Below are 17834 nucleotides of genomic sequence, written 5' to 3' on the forward strand. Positions count from 1 at the left end.
GCAATGCATCTACTCTGCATTTCCAAGATAAAGAACGTACGCTGCCGAAAGGTCATATCTGCTTTAGGAACGGGCTCGTTGGTTTAGTTGTTTATAGCTACCACACTACGACCAAGTTCAAATTGCACCACAATTGCCCAAAATATGACATGCCATCTACTTTGAAAATTAAACATTACAAGGGGCATCTATCAATGACATCTCAAAATAGATTACATACAAAAAATTATAATAGACGCATCGCACCTTTTCTCTATCTTAGAGAAACAGTATTCTATTTATCTATAAATTTCCAATAAATTTACATCAAGCAAGAAAGTGCGAATAGCAATAGCATCTCTGCAGTAACTGCACCCTCAAGTGACCATGAACCAGTAGCTAGTTTGGGAAAATGGTCTAAGACAAAGTAGCAATTTTCACTTGTTTCTGCTAGGAATTAAGTTTTCAGCAATCGTTTGCAGGATACAAATATCACTTTCCCAGAAAAGAACAGGGAGTCAGAAAGGCAAGCAGTTGCCATCAAAGGATTGTATGGCCCATATCACTGTACCACTGCTAGCATGTATGCACAAAATTGTCAGAAAGATTGCTATATCAGAGTAGATCTAATCAGGCTTCTTGAACTTCACCACCTGGCAAGAGAAGCCAATCTTGTGACAATGTGAATAACATGCGACAAATTCTGAAATACAATTAACTGGTTTAGAGGCGCTCACTTCCAAGTCCTATGGCTGCGTTGGCCAACGCATCAGCTTCAGAATTGTATTCCTTGTAAAACAAACCAACGAAACTTATAAATACTCAAGGTGAATTCATATCCATAAAAAGCCTATGTCTACTGCAGGAACAAAATCAGTTACTCATAACAATGATGAGGAAGAAGAGAGAGGTTCTAGCTAAATAAAGGAACATATGGATAGCATTCATGCCGTAGGAAGAAGCCATGAATGAGAATACTGAATACTGTCCAATAAAAAATAGATGGATAGTCAACAACTTTGATGTCGGAATTTTGCTTAAAACTCAATCCTAGAATGCATAAAATACACTGCACCATGCATTACATAGACCTTATACTAGAGAATAGAAACATGGCAAACCTCAATTAAGTCACACACGTGGCTAAACTGTCGAATGCTCGAGTACAGCAATGCACTTTGTTCTCAAGTGGTGGATACGCATGGAGAACTTACCAGGCCAGCTGCATTGTTCTCAAGTGGTGGATAGGCATAGAGAACTTACCAGGCCAGCTATGAAATCTGTGACAAACTTTTCAGTTTACAAAGCTGTTTAGGATGCAAGATGTCTCAAGATAGCTTGAGAGTGATGGTCAAATTGGTACAAGATCAACAGGGCATCAGAGATGTGAGTAAAATGATTTGGCTAAGTTAAAATTGAGTTATTCTGTTGCAAATCTTGTCAAAGAAATATACCAATATTGGATAGCTTTAGGTAAGCTGTAACATATAAAGCACACATAATAAAATGCACGAGATACAAAATTGACGACATCTATTGAAAATATAAACAGCATATAAAATTATGTTAAGAAGAGATATATCTGAACAAATAAATAAAACGAATGGGCACATACACAAACACAAATGATGCAATAAAAAAAATAAAAATAAAAACCATACTCTTCCAACATGATTGATTTGGAAAGATGTGAACTTTTTCTTCAGTTCTTTGGCTTCCATACTCAAATCCATGATGTTCTTGTTCTTGGTTTTCCATATGTCCTGAATCTGCAAATTTCAAAAGATAAGCACTGATAGTTTCACAGGAAATAGTATCTATCAAGTATTTCTGATCATCATATAATAACCGGAGGACTAAAGTATCTATGGAGTAAACAAATAATATTACAGAGATATTGAAAAACTTAATGAATAGTAGAGATCTTAACAGCATGATCACAGGCAAAAGGTTACATCAGAAAAGTTGAAGTCATTGGGTTATTTAGAAAAAGGAATCCAAATGGTGCAAAAATTAGTAACAAACAATTTTCAAGCATACTTGCCTTGAGAATAAAAAAAGATCAGACCAAAATTTTCTCTTGGGAATGATTATGGCAGCCAAATGGAAGTGTATGAAGCATGGAAAAGCAAGGCATTGCAATTATAGCAAGAAACAAGTATATTTTCCAAGCATTGGAGAGGTAATACATCTACGATACATAGAAAAAGTAAGATTCCTTTAACATATTATGGCACTGCAATAATTATAGAAAAAAACAAGTGTATTGTGCATGTCTTGGTCAGGTAATGCACCTTAGATACATAGCAAGGCAAGACTCCTTCAATATATACCCCAAATAATCACAAATTTTAGTATGTGCCAGGATTTGTTTTTAACTAAGCAAGTATGTGGAAATGTGGAACATAGTTAAATGCGTGCCACTATAATTGTTAGTTTTTGTGCATGTTTACATCCTATGAGGTGTTCTAAACCTTTTGGTTGCACCAGTGATCATTTAGTCATTTATACACACAAATATTATTGTTTAAAGTGCTTGTAAAAATTGAAAAATACATAATCCACTTTCTAGTATCATTTTACACACATGCATAATGCAAACTCTATAGCCCAAAAGCCCATAAAATAAAGAAAAATGAGATCGTAGGCCCATGATATACGCCAACCTTAAGGAATCAGCTGAGTCTACAGTGAACTGGGTGGGACAAGGCGATTCACTAAAGTGAGAACCGCCCGGTTCTAGACAGCCTACGGACCATCCGGGACTGAGGACACCCCTAGGTTCGAACCGACTCAGGCGACTTCAAGTCAGCTTACAACTTTTCTACTACTGATGCAAACCGCAACAATGACAATGGAAAACAAAATTGCTGATGGCTCATCATTAGCTAGAATATCACCAAGAGACCAAAAAAAGATCAACACAATAAAAAACTTCAAGTTCATAATTCAAAAACTTTTGAAACTCCCTTTGGGATTAAGATCCCTACAAACCAAAATCACACCCCCAATTTCAATTAGGTTGCACTCCCCAATCCAGAGGAACCAAGATTCGTTTTAGTTTAGGTCACGGTGCCTTGACAGGGCTGAACGAGCTCCATCTGAGCTCCGGCTCCAGGATCCCCAGAACGACATCCTGATGTAGGATGGCCAACTGCCAAGCCAAGCTCCCCACATGTAGGGATTGAATGTGGTCAATTCCTTTGACAATTTGTTCAGGATTGGCAATAGATGACAAAGGTGATGGATTACTGTCAGTGCACTATTGCTCTCCATAAAATAGAGAAAAGGGTTCCCTTTTAAATAGAATGGAAAAATAGTATATTTAGCAGCCTTTTACATGATAGGGAGTATGGGATTGGGTCTTGCAAAACGAACATTGGACTGTCAACACCATCTCATGCATATAGCACCAGAATCCATACTAGAAGCCTTTTCTAAATGAAACCTAAGGAATTAATTTCAAAAAAAAAAATGCAATTTGACAAATTTATCACCATTCTTTCAAGAGGCACAATATTCACAGAAACAAAACCAGAAGCCTAAAGTTCACATGCAAAAGCATACCTGCATACAAACTAACATGGAGTCACCCTGTACTCGTATTCGGTCAAATCCCTTTTTGAGAGCAAACTTCATTCCTAATATGAGAGCTCTATATTCTGCAACATTATTAGTCACGACACCCAAACCTTCACGCAATTGACAAACCTTCATACAAGGTTCATAAATTGGTTAGGATCTCAATCCTAGACATTCAACTAAAGTAACAGTAAAACAAAAAATATTACTAAAGCAAACATTTACCACTCTTCCATCTTCAGTTCGAATTATGGCTCCTGCACCACCTTTTCCTGGATTTCCTTTTGAAGCACCATCAAATTCAAGAAGATACGCGACCTATTAAGTAGATCGTCATTCTGATGTTTTGAATTTAGAGTTACAATACACATGCAAAGAACACCACTCAACCAAAAAAACATAAATAAAAAATACAAAATTTGATCAAGTAGAAATGAAGAGAAGAGAAACATTTTTCTTTTTAGCAATATGGCAATGGCGTGTTTCCTATTTTTTTTCTCCTCTCTCTCTCTCTCTAGTCGGTGTTTCCCTCTCTCAACATAACCCTCCTACCCATGCCCTCTCTCTCTCTCTCTCCATACCTTGTTACAGAGTAGCTTGGGCACCTAGTGAAGTTGATGGAAACAAATACGTCCCTATCTGTTGACATATCAGACTTGAAGCATATACAAACTTTCATAATGAAGTGTTTAATGATCTAAACACATCAAGAGCACGCTGGTGGAATCCACCTTTCTTCTTGCCTCATATATGAATACCCCATGGAAGGCATTTCATGAAGATGAAAAAAGGTCTGGCACTATGCTATAGTCATCAAAGGCATGCGCTCAAGATCATTGTCATGAGATTGTACAAATTCAGGAATTTCAGCTTGCCCTTTCTTGATTTCATCCCAAAGATATTCCAACCGACTAATGTCTTTGGAGTCTCTCCTTGAAATCTGAGGGAAGATCTTCATAAATCCACCTTAGAATGGAAAGCCCTAGAGAGTTGTCCTCTCTTTTGAACTCAATTTAGACATTAGATTATGAAAAAGGGACTTATTTTGGATAAATATTGTACTTTCTGAAAGAAGAATTACGCTATTTTATCTCTATTTCTTAAAATTAGCTAAGTTAAGGAGTTAACCCTTCCTACAATTTGACTTCTTTATAACTAACCAAATCCTTTCTCAAAAGATTATCTTTCTTATAACTTTATTTTTCTAATTTGAAGAGTGAAAAAGGAATCAACTTACTTACACGTTGATTTTCATTTTCAGTAACCAAATCTCTCTCCCTAAATTATATTTCTTATTTCTCTAAATATTCTCTATCCATAAAATTATCTTCCAAAAATCTCCTACTCCTTAATTTTCTCTCCATATATCTCTCTCTCATCTACATCTCTCTTTCCATTTCTTTCTCTTTCCATTTCTTTCCCATAAAGTTGGGCATCTTCTCTCCTCTCTCATCCTCGCCTCTCGTACTCTATCTTTCTCAAGATGGGGCAATGTGACCTATCCTACAATCTCTATATTATTAGGGTCCCTTCTTATTTTCACAACATGTATTTACCCCTTAACTCTGACTTAATAATGTAGTATAGATACAACAAGAACTTGGAAGTGATTTTCTATCAGCATTATTTATTTACATTGCAAGTTAGCAGCCAGAATTTTTTCATACTACACTACCGTTTAATACCATCCATCATTTACATGAAATGCTAACTTACAGGGCGAGAAGAAACTGCATCACCTATCTTCCTCAATTTAGAACACTTTAATGGCTGCTCACTGGAAAATGAAGTACAACCCGCAGCTTCCTACAAATCCATAAGCAACAAAAGAATATGAGCTACCCAAAAAAATCCATGTGTGATATTGGAGTACATTTGGACGTGCCAACTTTAAGCCAAAGAGACAAAAAGAAAAGTATCCCATCCACATCATGGCGATATGTGGAAGGGTGCACAACCACCCTTCTAATGGTTGAGATTTCACATGGCCATATCTAATGGCCCAAAATTAATTTCATATTTTATTTTCATTTTTATTTAAATAAAATATTTATCAGAATTTTGGGTGTAGATTTATTTTTATAAAGATAACTAAATAAAAGTGATTAAAAATATTTAAATAAAAAATAACCGAAACACCTCTTAACTTTATTTTGACAAATATTTTCTATTTTTAGTTAATTCTACTTTCAAAAACGCAGCTAAAACACAAATCTCAAATTAATATCATTTTGAAATAAAAATTAAAATAAAAAAACGAAATTCATTGTTAACTCTTGGATGAGGATAGTTCAATCTGAGCCATTAAAAGGTGCTTGTACACCTTTTAAACATCCACAACATTTTTTTTTTATTGACCCAAAAAAAATACCAACCCTTATGATAAAATCTTGCAAAATTTATCAGCAAGAACTTCTTTAATGTGACAACCCCACTAACCAGTATATCCCACTCATTTGAAAAACATCAAATTACAGGATGAGCCAAAACTACAGGTTCCTCACTTTTCTTTTTCAAGTTGGAATGTTGCGATAAAAGCTCACTAGTTGTTGAAGTAGAACAAACTGAATCTGGCAAACCAATAGTCTATTACCGAGAAATATAGAAATAACTCTACATGTAATCTATGACAAATTCGTAATCAATCAGAGAATTCAACCAAGAATATAAACATAAAAAGCTACCTCCATTACATTACCAATCAGATCACACTCTAGTTGAGTACGTAACTTGCTAGGTAATCAAATTGACATGTCAAATGATAAATAAGAAGCAAGGACAGAAATGACAAGTCATAAAAGATTGGCACGCACATACATAAGCATGCACACACCAAATTATGCAGGTAGCAATCCTTTTGAATAGCCAATCCATGCACACACTACATGTGATGAGGACATTGTCACATTAGAGTTTTGATCTTTTTGTTTTTAGAGAGTGAAAACTAAGGTTATTTGATCCTTCAATTGTTCTCCGCTCCCTACACTTGAACATAAATCGATCTATCATGTTAGGGCGATTCTTCTTCCATTGAAGGCAGTGTAGGCAACGAGCAAAGCCCCAACGAGTTCAGTCATTAGCGCAACAAGAAAAGTCCCGAGCAATTTGAGTTAGTCAAAGCACTCTATTGGGCTCTCCCATTCGATCGATAGAATACTAAAAAGAAACATCCTTCCCATTGTTCCAAAGACCTATGTTTCAATCCAGAGATTCAAGCCTTTATTCTTGACCCCTAAGGAAGCGACTCTATTGGACTGTCAACCCCTGCTACTAGAGTAGCGGAGGACCCTAGCAGTAGTGGCAATCGAGCTTACGGGAAGGGCCAAAGTTGGCCCATGACACTCATAGTTTCTGTGATCTGAAATGGGGCTTGGGATCACATTTAGTTTCACAAGCCATGCATGGGAATATGCTTCAACAATCACAGCTCTGTCGATCCTACTTCTCTTTGTCCATTGCACCATGTGTAGAAGCCAGGGGACGTAAAGACCATTAGGTTATTTCCATATGACTCCGGCAAAAAAACATGTCATTCCATAGCCTGTCATCGATTCTGGAGATTCTCACTGTTGTGCCTCACTATCACTAGTAAGACTACCACCATGGTGGGGTTGTGGCCCACCGGGGTGTGTGAAGAATCCAAGGTGAAGGTCTAGCGAAAGGGCCCCCTAGCGAAGCGAGTGCTTTGATGTGTAGCCAACGAACCCTGAGCGAGAAGATGCTACACAAGCCAGCAACTGGCAAAGACACTTAAAGCCACTGGGGTAAGGAGAGAAGAGAGGGAAGGCGGGTCAAGTACCTCAAGGGTTGTGTTTACGAGCAGTCATAATTGCTTTCAAACTTAGAAAACCCAAATGATGAAAGGTCATACCATTCTTTCTCCTATGTTTTAGTGACCAAAGGGTACTTATTTCTTTGGAGTTGTAGAGAATTGAAGGGTAGTTCAGCATTTTAGTATTTTATTTTAGTTTTTTTTTTTTTTGAGAAAGTTAACCATTAATTAGTAGTACAAAGAGTTACAAAGAAACGAAAAGTATAGGCTATCCACAAGGCGGAAGCTCTATATACAAAAAGCCCCACCATAAATAGAGGAAGGGGGAAGAATTAAAAAGCCATCTTTTTTATAAGTACAATGATGTGAAAGCACGGCAACTAACAAAAAGAAGCCGATTCAAAACCAAGTGACTACAAGCTGCCCTGCGTCGCCGCCTCCTTAGCGAGGGTGTCCGCTTCTTGGTTCGATTCCCTCCAGGTACTCCTCCATAAGATGCATATATCCCTGCAGAGGTGGTTAATTTCATTAAAAATGTTTCATTAGGGGTACTTTAGGTCATTCATGTGTAAGACGAATTGTATAAAAGGGAGAGAGGGACATCCACGTCCTTGGATGTCTTAATTTTTTGAGAACTTGAGAGAGAAAAACTTTAGAAAGGGCTTCTTGAATTCTTTGATTGAATGCAACAAGACAAGACAAGGTAGCACCTCCCAAGGTCCCTCTCTTTCAAGGTACTTTTCAATTTCTTATTCTCTTCTCTGCCCTACTATCTTCCTCTCCTTTCTTCCCTTTTCTTCCCCTATTCTTTTGTCATTGCCTTTCTTGCCCTTCTTCCCTTTTCCTTTCCTCAAGTTCTTTAGTACTCTTCCTCCCTTTCTTAATTTTTTTTTCTCTGCTATTTTTCATGTTTTCTTCTTTCTACAATCCTTTTGCTTTTATTATAACCCTCCAGACCAGCAAACACTCACCCCATTAAAAACCACTAAATCCTTAAAATAACCCTTCCCCTCCTAGAATTAGCCCAAATAAAATTCCTTAAAGCATAAATCCTTATTCCGCATTTAATGTCAAAAACCTAATTTCTCTACACACCATTAACCTAAATCTAGTTGTGGATACATCCAGAATTACTTTGAAGTTATTCGTCCCACTTTTCCTATCTGGACTATAGGTTAGTTTTAAATTTGATCAGAATCAATTTTATTCAGCTAATTTTCTTTAAGGCTAGAATAGAATCCATAAAGGATTTGGAATCTCATCTCATGGGCATTAAAGCAAATTCCTGAATCACAGTTTATTTACACAAGTTTGTTTATCTAGTTTCGTGGATTAGATATTTAACTCTATTTGAATTTAAAGAGTTCTCCAAATTTGATTTTGGATCTTATACTTAAAGATCTGTGAGTTGTTGATCTTAGGTTACATTAACATGCAATCCCCAAGGATTCAGTTACTTGGATATGAAGATATTTGAAGTTTTGTCATGGAAGGCCAGGCTAAGGTCCACGAATCAGCAACTATTTGATAATTTGCACTTGGACGCATATTGGACTGGGTGCCTTATGAACAGAAGATCAACTGCAAGATATTACAGAACGATTGGAGATATCCTTACAACATGGAAGATTGAGAAGCATAGAGCAGTTGTAAAGAATAGACTGCAATTAGCACATGTCAAAACTCAAGACATTACTTCAAGATGTAGAAATGTTAGTCACTTGTCCCGTTCACGTCAATTTGAACAACCGACTTCCATCCGTGTCAACCTCAGCATTCCATGAATGTAAAATCATAGTGCAGTTGTTTGACACTTCACTTGATAAACGGTTGAGACCTGGGTCATACAAATGCCCAAAAACAAGATAAAAGCTCATCTTGTTGATATCTCCACTAAAGTAGTGGTAAACTAGACGGCAATATATTTTAAGTAAGTTGTGCACAACAGTCATGTTTGAGAGGGAGCCATGAACACAGTGAATAAGAGTTAGTCAAACTCAAATTTATGCATGTAAGTGGTTCATAAATCTAAGTGCATAACAGTCAGTAGTAGCTACATCTAACATATTGTAGAAATTGCATTATTGTAACCATGGGACCATAATGCAAGAATTGAAGATCATCCACATCATACAAAGTTAGGTAAAAACTGGCTCATAAAAAAAATATGGCTCAATGATAACAACTTGATTGACAATATTATACCAATAAACAAGGAGTATCTCAATTGCATCAGCAGATCATCTACCAAATATTACATAAAATGCTCATTTAAGCCCATAAAAAATAACCTGAACACAACATATTTCAAAGCAAGCTCAAGAAGCGATTATCAGTCCAACAACAGCTTTTGAAATCAATAGATGCAGTTGATATTTTACAACTGAGAGGATAAGACATATAAAACCCCTCGACATAATAACTGTCAAGAAAGGAGTTCTTCACATCCATTTAATAGTCTCACTTTTAGATAACAGCGTAAGAAATTATAAAATAGTTGGTAGATATCTTTGCTTGAGTGATACTCTAATGAATACGAAATTATAAAATAGTTGGTAGATATCTTTGCTTGAGTGATACTCTAATGAATACTCATCTGAACCTTTTATATCCTTGTACATCTCAGTCTTTATACTATGTCCCATTTGCATCATAAAGCATATTTTCCCACTAGACAGGTCACCAAGCTTCTAGATCCAAAAATTTCACACATGAGATGGACTAAGAAAATGACTTACATTCATACTTGTCTGGGACACATGTTAGATAAGGATTTTTTCTTGCTAAGCTCTGGATCTAAGCTGAACTACTGGAAACCTCAGCAGATCCTTAAAATGATACCAATTTCTGGCACATACAAGTTCTCAGAAGAAGATGGCAAGGTTTTGAAAATATCCACTTGGCTGCCCCATTTTCTTTAAAACTTTTTTTCTAAATACAGCTCCCAATGCTCATATAAATAAGAACAAAAATGTTCATAGTTTTGGGACAGCAACATGTTCTGACATAGTTTAGCCTTGTTCAAGGATGCCTTCTCAGCGAGCCTCATAAAAGGCAAGGGACACTGGGCTTGTGCATTTTATAAGTTATAGCTTCTGATTACACGGAAATTGAGACACAAGGAGCTTAGGATTTTAATTTTCTAGGGCTTGAATTGTGAGACTCTTATACCATGTAACCTAATGATAATGTTCACAATGTTTCTCATCACTAAAGAAATGAAACCCTCAGGGAAAAGACTTCACTACCCTTATATATATACAAATGGACACAAAGAATAGTACACTATACATAATTGCAGTTTTTCCTTCTACTCTATAGCAGCATAAGCATAACATAACTATATAGACAACAACCAATAGTAAAGCGCTTGAAGAATTTAGCATGTCACTGGAAATATAAATCCAGACATTTGTTTGTAGTTTAGGCTGCATTTGCCCAACTTTTAGAGACGTGCCCGACAATTATTATTCACAATTCCGTGTACTATTACTCCGATAATCCCTGCCCACGAAAATGAAATGATATTCGAAATCGCCTGGCCCCACCTCAGGAGGAGCAGAGAAGAGACCAAGCTCGAACTCACTCACCATGTAAACCCTTCTTCCCTTGCCTTCCTCTAAACACTAGAATTCAGCAGCGATGGAAGATAACAAAGCCTCTAGTAATATTAATGCTCCTTTCTACATCGTCCGCAAGGGGGATATAATTGGTGTGTGCTGATCTCTCATGGGTTGCCACTTGTTGATTCCTTCTTCTGTACGCAATCTTTTTCCTTCTCTGTATTTTCTCTTCTCATCGCAGTTGTCTTTCAAATTTGCATTCTAGAATTGAAGAGGTGATGCTATATATTTGAATGAAAGTGGTGATTTGTTGCAGTATTGTGAATTTCCATGTATGATAAATTAAATAGAAACAATGTTTCAAAAATAGCATGTGCAAGCTCCCACCAGAGCCTGGCAATTCGACGCTGAAAGAAACCCAGGAATCACATGAGGCTCTCAGTTTTTCATGAGATTTTTTTTCTTTTCTTGTTAAAGTTCCCTTGTCCAACTTGGGACTTGCTAGAGTCCAATCAGGAACGAGAATTTTGTGGCTGACTCGGGATCGCATTCTGTTACTTAGAGCTGGGTATATGGTTATCCATGATGATAAAATATATTGATGCACTATATAATGATCGAAGCCATCATCAACTGCTTATGTTTACTTTGGAGGGAGGGAGGGTGTTATGATGCTCTTATTAGTTAACTATTCTATTGTCCTCCAAATCAATGTCATTTACTGGTTGGCTACTATATATTCGTGCTACGTACATTGGGCTCTAACTATGATGCTCTAACTATGACTATGAGATTGTGGTACAAAAGTTACATGCGGACCTTCAATTGCCCTTAGTAGATTTCAACACAATTGGACAATTGATTGTCCAATTGATTATCTAAATAAGCATGCCCCAAAATTGCAAATTTTATTGATCACAAATTGGTTAAGAATAAAAGATAAGACAAGGAGAGATGTATGAAAAGTCATAAGTGGTAGCCAAATTCTTTTTTGGTAGAACTCAAAGAGCTAATCAGAATGATTAAGGAGTTGACATTGCTACACTACATCTGAAGTTTGAACCCCACAACTGAACAGCCTAAAAGAAAAAAATTCTAGATAGCTAGAAAAGAATAAAACCATACAGTAGGATACTAAACCTGAAAATTACAAGGCATAAGTGAGCCAAGTAGTTCATCGCTTGCATCCTTTGAGCTAATGGAGTACACAGCATTCTTAAGACCGCGATAAAGTAGGTATGCTTCTAACTCTTTGCTCAAAGACTGCCCTTTATACACAGTAACAGATGGGTCATGTACCTAAAGAAAAAACATATAAATCAGAACATACCCATATATTGATTATGCATAATCAAGAAGGAAGGGAACTACTTTGACATCTGTAAGAAAGTGCATACATAAAATTACATTCATTATTGCTCCTAAAATAATAAGACATAGGTCAGAATGTAAAACTGAGGAAATGCTTCAAAAGAAAGTGATATTTGAATGAAATATAACACATGCAGTAGTTCCAAACCATAAGTACTCTGGAAGTATGCAATATAATAAAGTATTACATCATCATTATCAATATCGCCTTTTCCCAACTATTTAGGGTCGGCTATACGAATCATGGTTTGGCATTCTACTCTATCAAAGACCATACCCTCAATGAGGCCTTAAGTCCCCATATCTTTTCTCACCACTTCCAAACAGATTCAAGATTCATGGAAACTTTTGGCGAAGTTTTACATTGGCTGCCTACTTAACACAACCCACCTCCTTTACCCGGGATTGGGACGGGTTAAGGGAAAATTTAAGGTACTCACTCTTATTAGACCACAATAGGATATTTGATATAGGTAAAAGATTGTTATTTGACATAGGTAAAAGGCAAGAAAGGATAAAGGAAGAGGTAAAAACAAACTAGCTTCCATTTAACATGTTCAAAACATGTCTCACATTTTGAATTACAGGGAAACTGCACAAGCTCGTATGTTGAATGACATAAAAGAATTTTACCAAACCCCTGAGGAGAATCCAATGCTTTCTTTAGGTACGTGACCCATTTGTTACTGAGTATAAAGGGCAGTCTTTTAGCAAAGAGTTAGAAGAATACCTTCTTTATCACAATCTTAAGAATGTTGTGTACTCCATTAGCTCAAAGGATGCAAGTCATGAACTACTTGGCTCACTTATGCCTTTGTAATTTTCAGGTTTAGTATCCTACTATATGGTTTTATTATTTTCTAGCTATCTGGATTTTGTTTTCTTTTGGGTTGTCCAGCTGTGGGGTTCAAACATTAGATGTGGTGTACCAATGTCAACTCCTTAACCATTCTAATTAGCTCTTTTGAGTTCTACCAAAAAAGAATTTGATCTGCCTTTTCAAACAACTTCATTTGTCTTATCTTTTGTTCTTAACCAATTTGTGATCAATAAAATCTGCAATTCTTGGGGCACGCTTATTTAAATAGTCAATTGGACAATCAATTGTCCATTTGTGTTGAAATCTACTGAGGGCAATTGACGGTCAGCATGTAACTTCTATACCACAATCTCATAGTCATAGTTAGAGCCCAATGTATGTAACAAGAATATGTAGTAACCAACCAATAAATGATATTGATTTGGAGGACGGTAGAATAGCTACCTCATAAGAGCATCATAACACCATAACACCCTCCCTCCCTCCCTCCCTCCAAAGTAAACATAGGAAGATGTTGATGGCTTCTATTACGATAACACCCTCCCTCCCTCCAAAGTAAACATAGGCAGATGTTGATGGCTTCTATTATTATATAGTGCATCAATATATTCTATCATCGTGGGTAACCATATACCCAGTTCTAAGTAATAGAATTCGGTGAACTTTAACAAGAAAAGAAAAAAAAAATCTCATGAAAAATCGAGAGCCTCATCTGATTCCAAGGTTGCAATTTTTGAAATACTATTTCTATCTAATTCATTATACATGAAAATTCACAACACTACAACAACAAACTATCACTTGCATTTAAATACATATCCATTCAGGAATCCAAACATGAAAAACCACTGTGACAATAAAAAAAACATTGCAAAGAAAAGAGATTGCATACAGAAGAAGGAATCAACGAGCGGCAGTCCTCGAGAGATCGGTACACACCGATCATATCTCCCTTGCGAACAACATAAAACGGAGCGTCATCATTTCTAGAGGCCTTGTTATCCTCCATCACTGATGAGTTATAGAAAAGAGGAAAACAATGGAAGAAGGGTATACAAGGTAGTTCGAGATTGGTCTTTCTGACCTCCTTGTCCTGCCTCGTCTTGGCCTTGCAAAAGATAACTGGTCTGAGAGAGAATTGGTTGTCAACATCCGTTATCAGGCAAGGGATGATTTCTGGCCATCTTGCTAATTGACTTCTTTGCTGAACCGGGATTGGAAGTGGGATATTTCTATAATTTCCTCTCGATCTCTTCTCTGGATCTCACTATCGAGTTTTCTGAATCGAATTTGTCTGATGCCGGATTAGGTTGAAAATGCGAGACGAGCGCTGCGCTGGGCCTGGCGATTCAGGGTTAGCGTGTTCGGTGCTGAAGCTGATCAGGGGCAGGCCTTCGCGTAGTTGCAGGGAAAGTTTGAATCGAATGCTCGCCATCAAATCATAGACGCATATAAATTAGGGATTGAAAACTACAACACTATTTATTATTGGTATAAAAAGGTCAAAAACATTTTTTAACCTTGGATGAGCAATTAAATAGATCGAAGTGTAACTCGATATATTTAAGTATGTCACAAACTTACGAAATTTGACGAATTTTGTTTTGGTCTTTGTGTTCCATCAATAATACACAAACTTACTATGACGAATGTTGTTTTGGACTTTGTGTTCCATCAATAATATATTTTTAACCGCTCAATTTTAAATATGACACTTATTAGTGATTGTGATCTCGTTGTATAGTAGACGATCCCATTATATATATTTTTTGATAAATTATTCGACAAAAAATTTATTTGAATAGGTGAGTGGGCCAACCCATTGAAGCCTTGCCATGGAAAAGAAGATCGTGCTCCATGGGAAGCATTTCTACAGTGGCATCCACTGAGGTAGTTCTACAATAGCATCCACTTACGCATATAACATCCATCATGTAAATTGATGTTGGACGATGATAGCTCCAAAAGGTATTCTTATTTCTTTTCAAGTTACTGCTTATCATATTTTCTTAAAAAAATTTATTTTTGTATTCTTTTTTTTTTTAAGTTACTGCTTATCATAGTTGAGATTATACATTCCTCAAAATTTTGAATCTAAAATCTATCTCTAAAATATATTTTAGAGAGGACTCATTTGGATAGGTGAGTCGGCCCACTCATAGAAACCTTCTACATATTTACTTGTCCAACTTTTTGATACTTTTAGCTATATTTTAGTTATTTTTGGTTAAAAATGTGATTTTAACAAATTCCTCTTAATAAAGTAAAACCAATTTCTCGAAAAGATAAACTTTATGTAAATCTTCATATAAGTTTTCATGTGAGATGCTACCAAATAGAAAACAATTTATTATCATGATTAACTTTATTTAAATAGTGATGTATCAGTCCTAACAAATTGTACACATTCTCAATTTCGAGCCCACACTAGTAGGCTTATTAAAATGTCCTGTTCGAAAGCAAATATTTCTAATAAAGATAATAAAAAGTTCGAAAGCAAATATTTCTAATAAAGATAATAAAAAGTTTGAGAATACCATTTCAAAAATATTTATATAACAATTAAGAGAAATTTATTAAAATACTAATGAAAGATCTATTCATTCACCATTTTAACCATATTCGGTTGTTGAACAACTGAATTCAAAGTATTTTGCTAATGTGGCTTTTTTAATAACCGAAATTAAAAAATTTCAGCTCTTCAAGAACTTAAATTTTTTTTCTCTCTTGCGGGTCTGCGTATCCTCTCTCTACCTCTCTCTCTACATTTACATGGGTAAAAATGGTTTTTTTTTTACTCTCTCTCCCGTTCACTTAGCATCTTTTTTTGGTAAGTTCATAATTCATGAGATTTCTCCTAAATTTAGGAGTTCAAACTAGTTGTTCCCCTAATTTTATCGGATAACCATGACTTCAAAGGGGTAGAGAGAGAATACGCCACAAGATTTCTCTTTATCTTCTAATCTCATAATCCGTAAGGTTTCTCCTAAATTTAGGGGCTCAAACTAGTTGTTCCCCTTTGATTTTATGTGATAACTATGACTTCAGAGAGGTAGAGAAAATATTTTTCAGACTCCTGATGAGCAGAAAATTTAGGTTCTTCAATAATATAAAATTTTAAATTGTTCGTTCTTCAAGAACTGAAATTGGTGTATTTTGGGTTCTTTAACAATGAAAAATACTTTGAATTCGGTTGTTCAACAACCGAAAAATGGTAAAGTCGTTTTTTTTAAAAATTCATATTTTGACATGAAAAAAACGGACACGGTGATAATAAATTATTCGGTAGAGCCGTAATAACGAAAAATATTCGGTAGAGCCGTAATAACGAAAACTATAACAAATATATATGTAATTTTCCCTAAAAAATAATCCAAATTTGAAACCTAGAACAAGTAAAAGTATTAAGCCATTATCTCAAGTAATTGAAGTGGGTAAAATTTTCTAAATTCCCTCATTAGTTCATTGTTTGCAAACCTAGAATGAACTATTTGAGCATTTTTTTTGACAAAATTCTTGATGATACCGTAACCAAAGGATTTTTCTTAAAGCAAACATTTATTAGTAAATTTGTTGATTTAAATATCTCTAGGTCGTTATCATTTTTTAAATTTCTATAAAAAATCTCGAACTATGTAAGCATACTATTAGAAGAAATAATAACATTTAAAGCAACTTACTGCTTCAACAAAATGTTTTTGTAAAGTTAAAGTTTTTAAACTTAGAATACTTGTTTTACCTTGAAAATTTTTATTGAATTTGTAATTTATATCATCATCATAATCTATCTCAATTGTTTGGAGTCAACTACTTAAATTTTTTTTTCCATTTCAATCAATCAAAGGTCATACTTCAGTCTAACCATAAGCCACCACTTTTCTTCTCGCTACTTCGATCCATGTCCTTTTGGACCTTCCCCTTACCTTTTTAGAGCTTCCTACTAAAATTAAATCACACTTCCTAACCAGTGTTGTTCTCTATCGAGGTTGCATGGCCCGACCACCTACATCTTATTGCTTATTAGAGCATCCCCTAGATTGACCTTAAAACTGACCTCTGATGTAGGCATATTGTCACTAAAAACTCATTTGTCTCTCTATAGTTGTTCTCACATTAGTTAGTGCTAACATCGAAAATATCCCTCGCCATATTGATATATCATTTAGATACTCGTTTCTCTTCCAACACCCTGCAAATTACCTGTATTAGTAGCCTATCACATACTTTCTCTAAATCAATCAATACCGTGTGGAGGCCTTGTCTCTTCTCCATAAACTTCTTCATCAATTGCCTAAGTATGAAAAGAGTCTCAATAGTTGACCTACCTGACATAAAACCAAATTAATTTTCTGATACATTCTTTTTATAGTGTGGCTCATAGATTTTATCACTTGATAGTTCGTACAATTATGTATGTCTCATTTGTTCTTATAAATATGTATCACAAAAAAATTTTGTTCGTACAATTATATATGGGACTTTTTTGTTCTCAAAATCTTGTTGAACAACTTAGTCAACCAGAATATGTCAATCTCTCTCATGCACTTCTAAACCTCTATTATGTGGTTCTCAAACCTTTTTTATCTTCATCTCTATTAAAGTTTCTTTCACTTCAGATATCGTAATCCTACAAATATATATGACCTCTGACATCATTTATGTCAAAGGTTCCTCCTAATGTTGTACTCCCAAAGTGGTTATCATTTAACATTTCAAAATAAATTCTCCATGTTTCGTCGACTTTGTC

General features: G+C 35.6%; 1 protein-coding gene across 8 annotated transcripts; it reads right to left on the reverse strand.

The window, feature by feature from the left end:
- Window positions 1-258: 258 nt before the first annotated feature.
- On the reverse strand, window positions 259-14098 carry LOC18434687 (uncharacterized). Of its 8 annotated transcripts, none has more exons than XM_088850508.1 (8): window positions 14027-14098; window positions 12037-12195; window positions 5278-5367; window positions 3787-3879; window positions 3547-3690; window positions 1641-1748; window positions 717-768; window positions 259-632 (listed from the first exon to the last, which is right to left on the reverse strand). In XM_088850508.1, exons 2-8 carry the CDS (start codon window positions 12052-12054, stop codon window positions 610-612), a joined length of 528 nt encoding a protein of 175 aa, XP_088706634.1. In that variant the 5' UTR covers window positions 12055-12195; window positions 14027-14098; the 3' UTR covers window positions 259-609. The 8 variants fall into 8 exon arrangements, with proteins under 8 accessions (XP_088706634.1, XP_006844813.2, XP_088706636.1 ...); XM_006844750.4 differs by having other exon boundaries at window positions 13980-14098; XM_088850510.1 differs by lacking the exon at window positions 5278-5367.
- Window positions 14099-17834: the final 3736 nt, after the last annotated feature.

The sequence above is a fragment of the Amborella trichopoda genome, chromosome 10 (assembly GCF_054954075.1).
Source record: "Amborella trichopoda isolate Santa Cruz 75 chromosome 10, AtrichopodaSantaCruz75HAP2 v2.0, whole genome shotgun sequence".
NCBI lineage: Eukaryota > Viridiplantae > Streptophyta > Magnoliopsida > Amborellales > Amborellaceae > Amborella > Amborella trichopoda.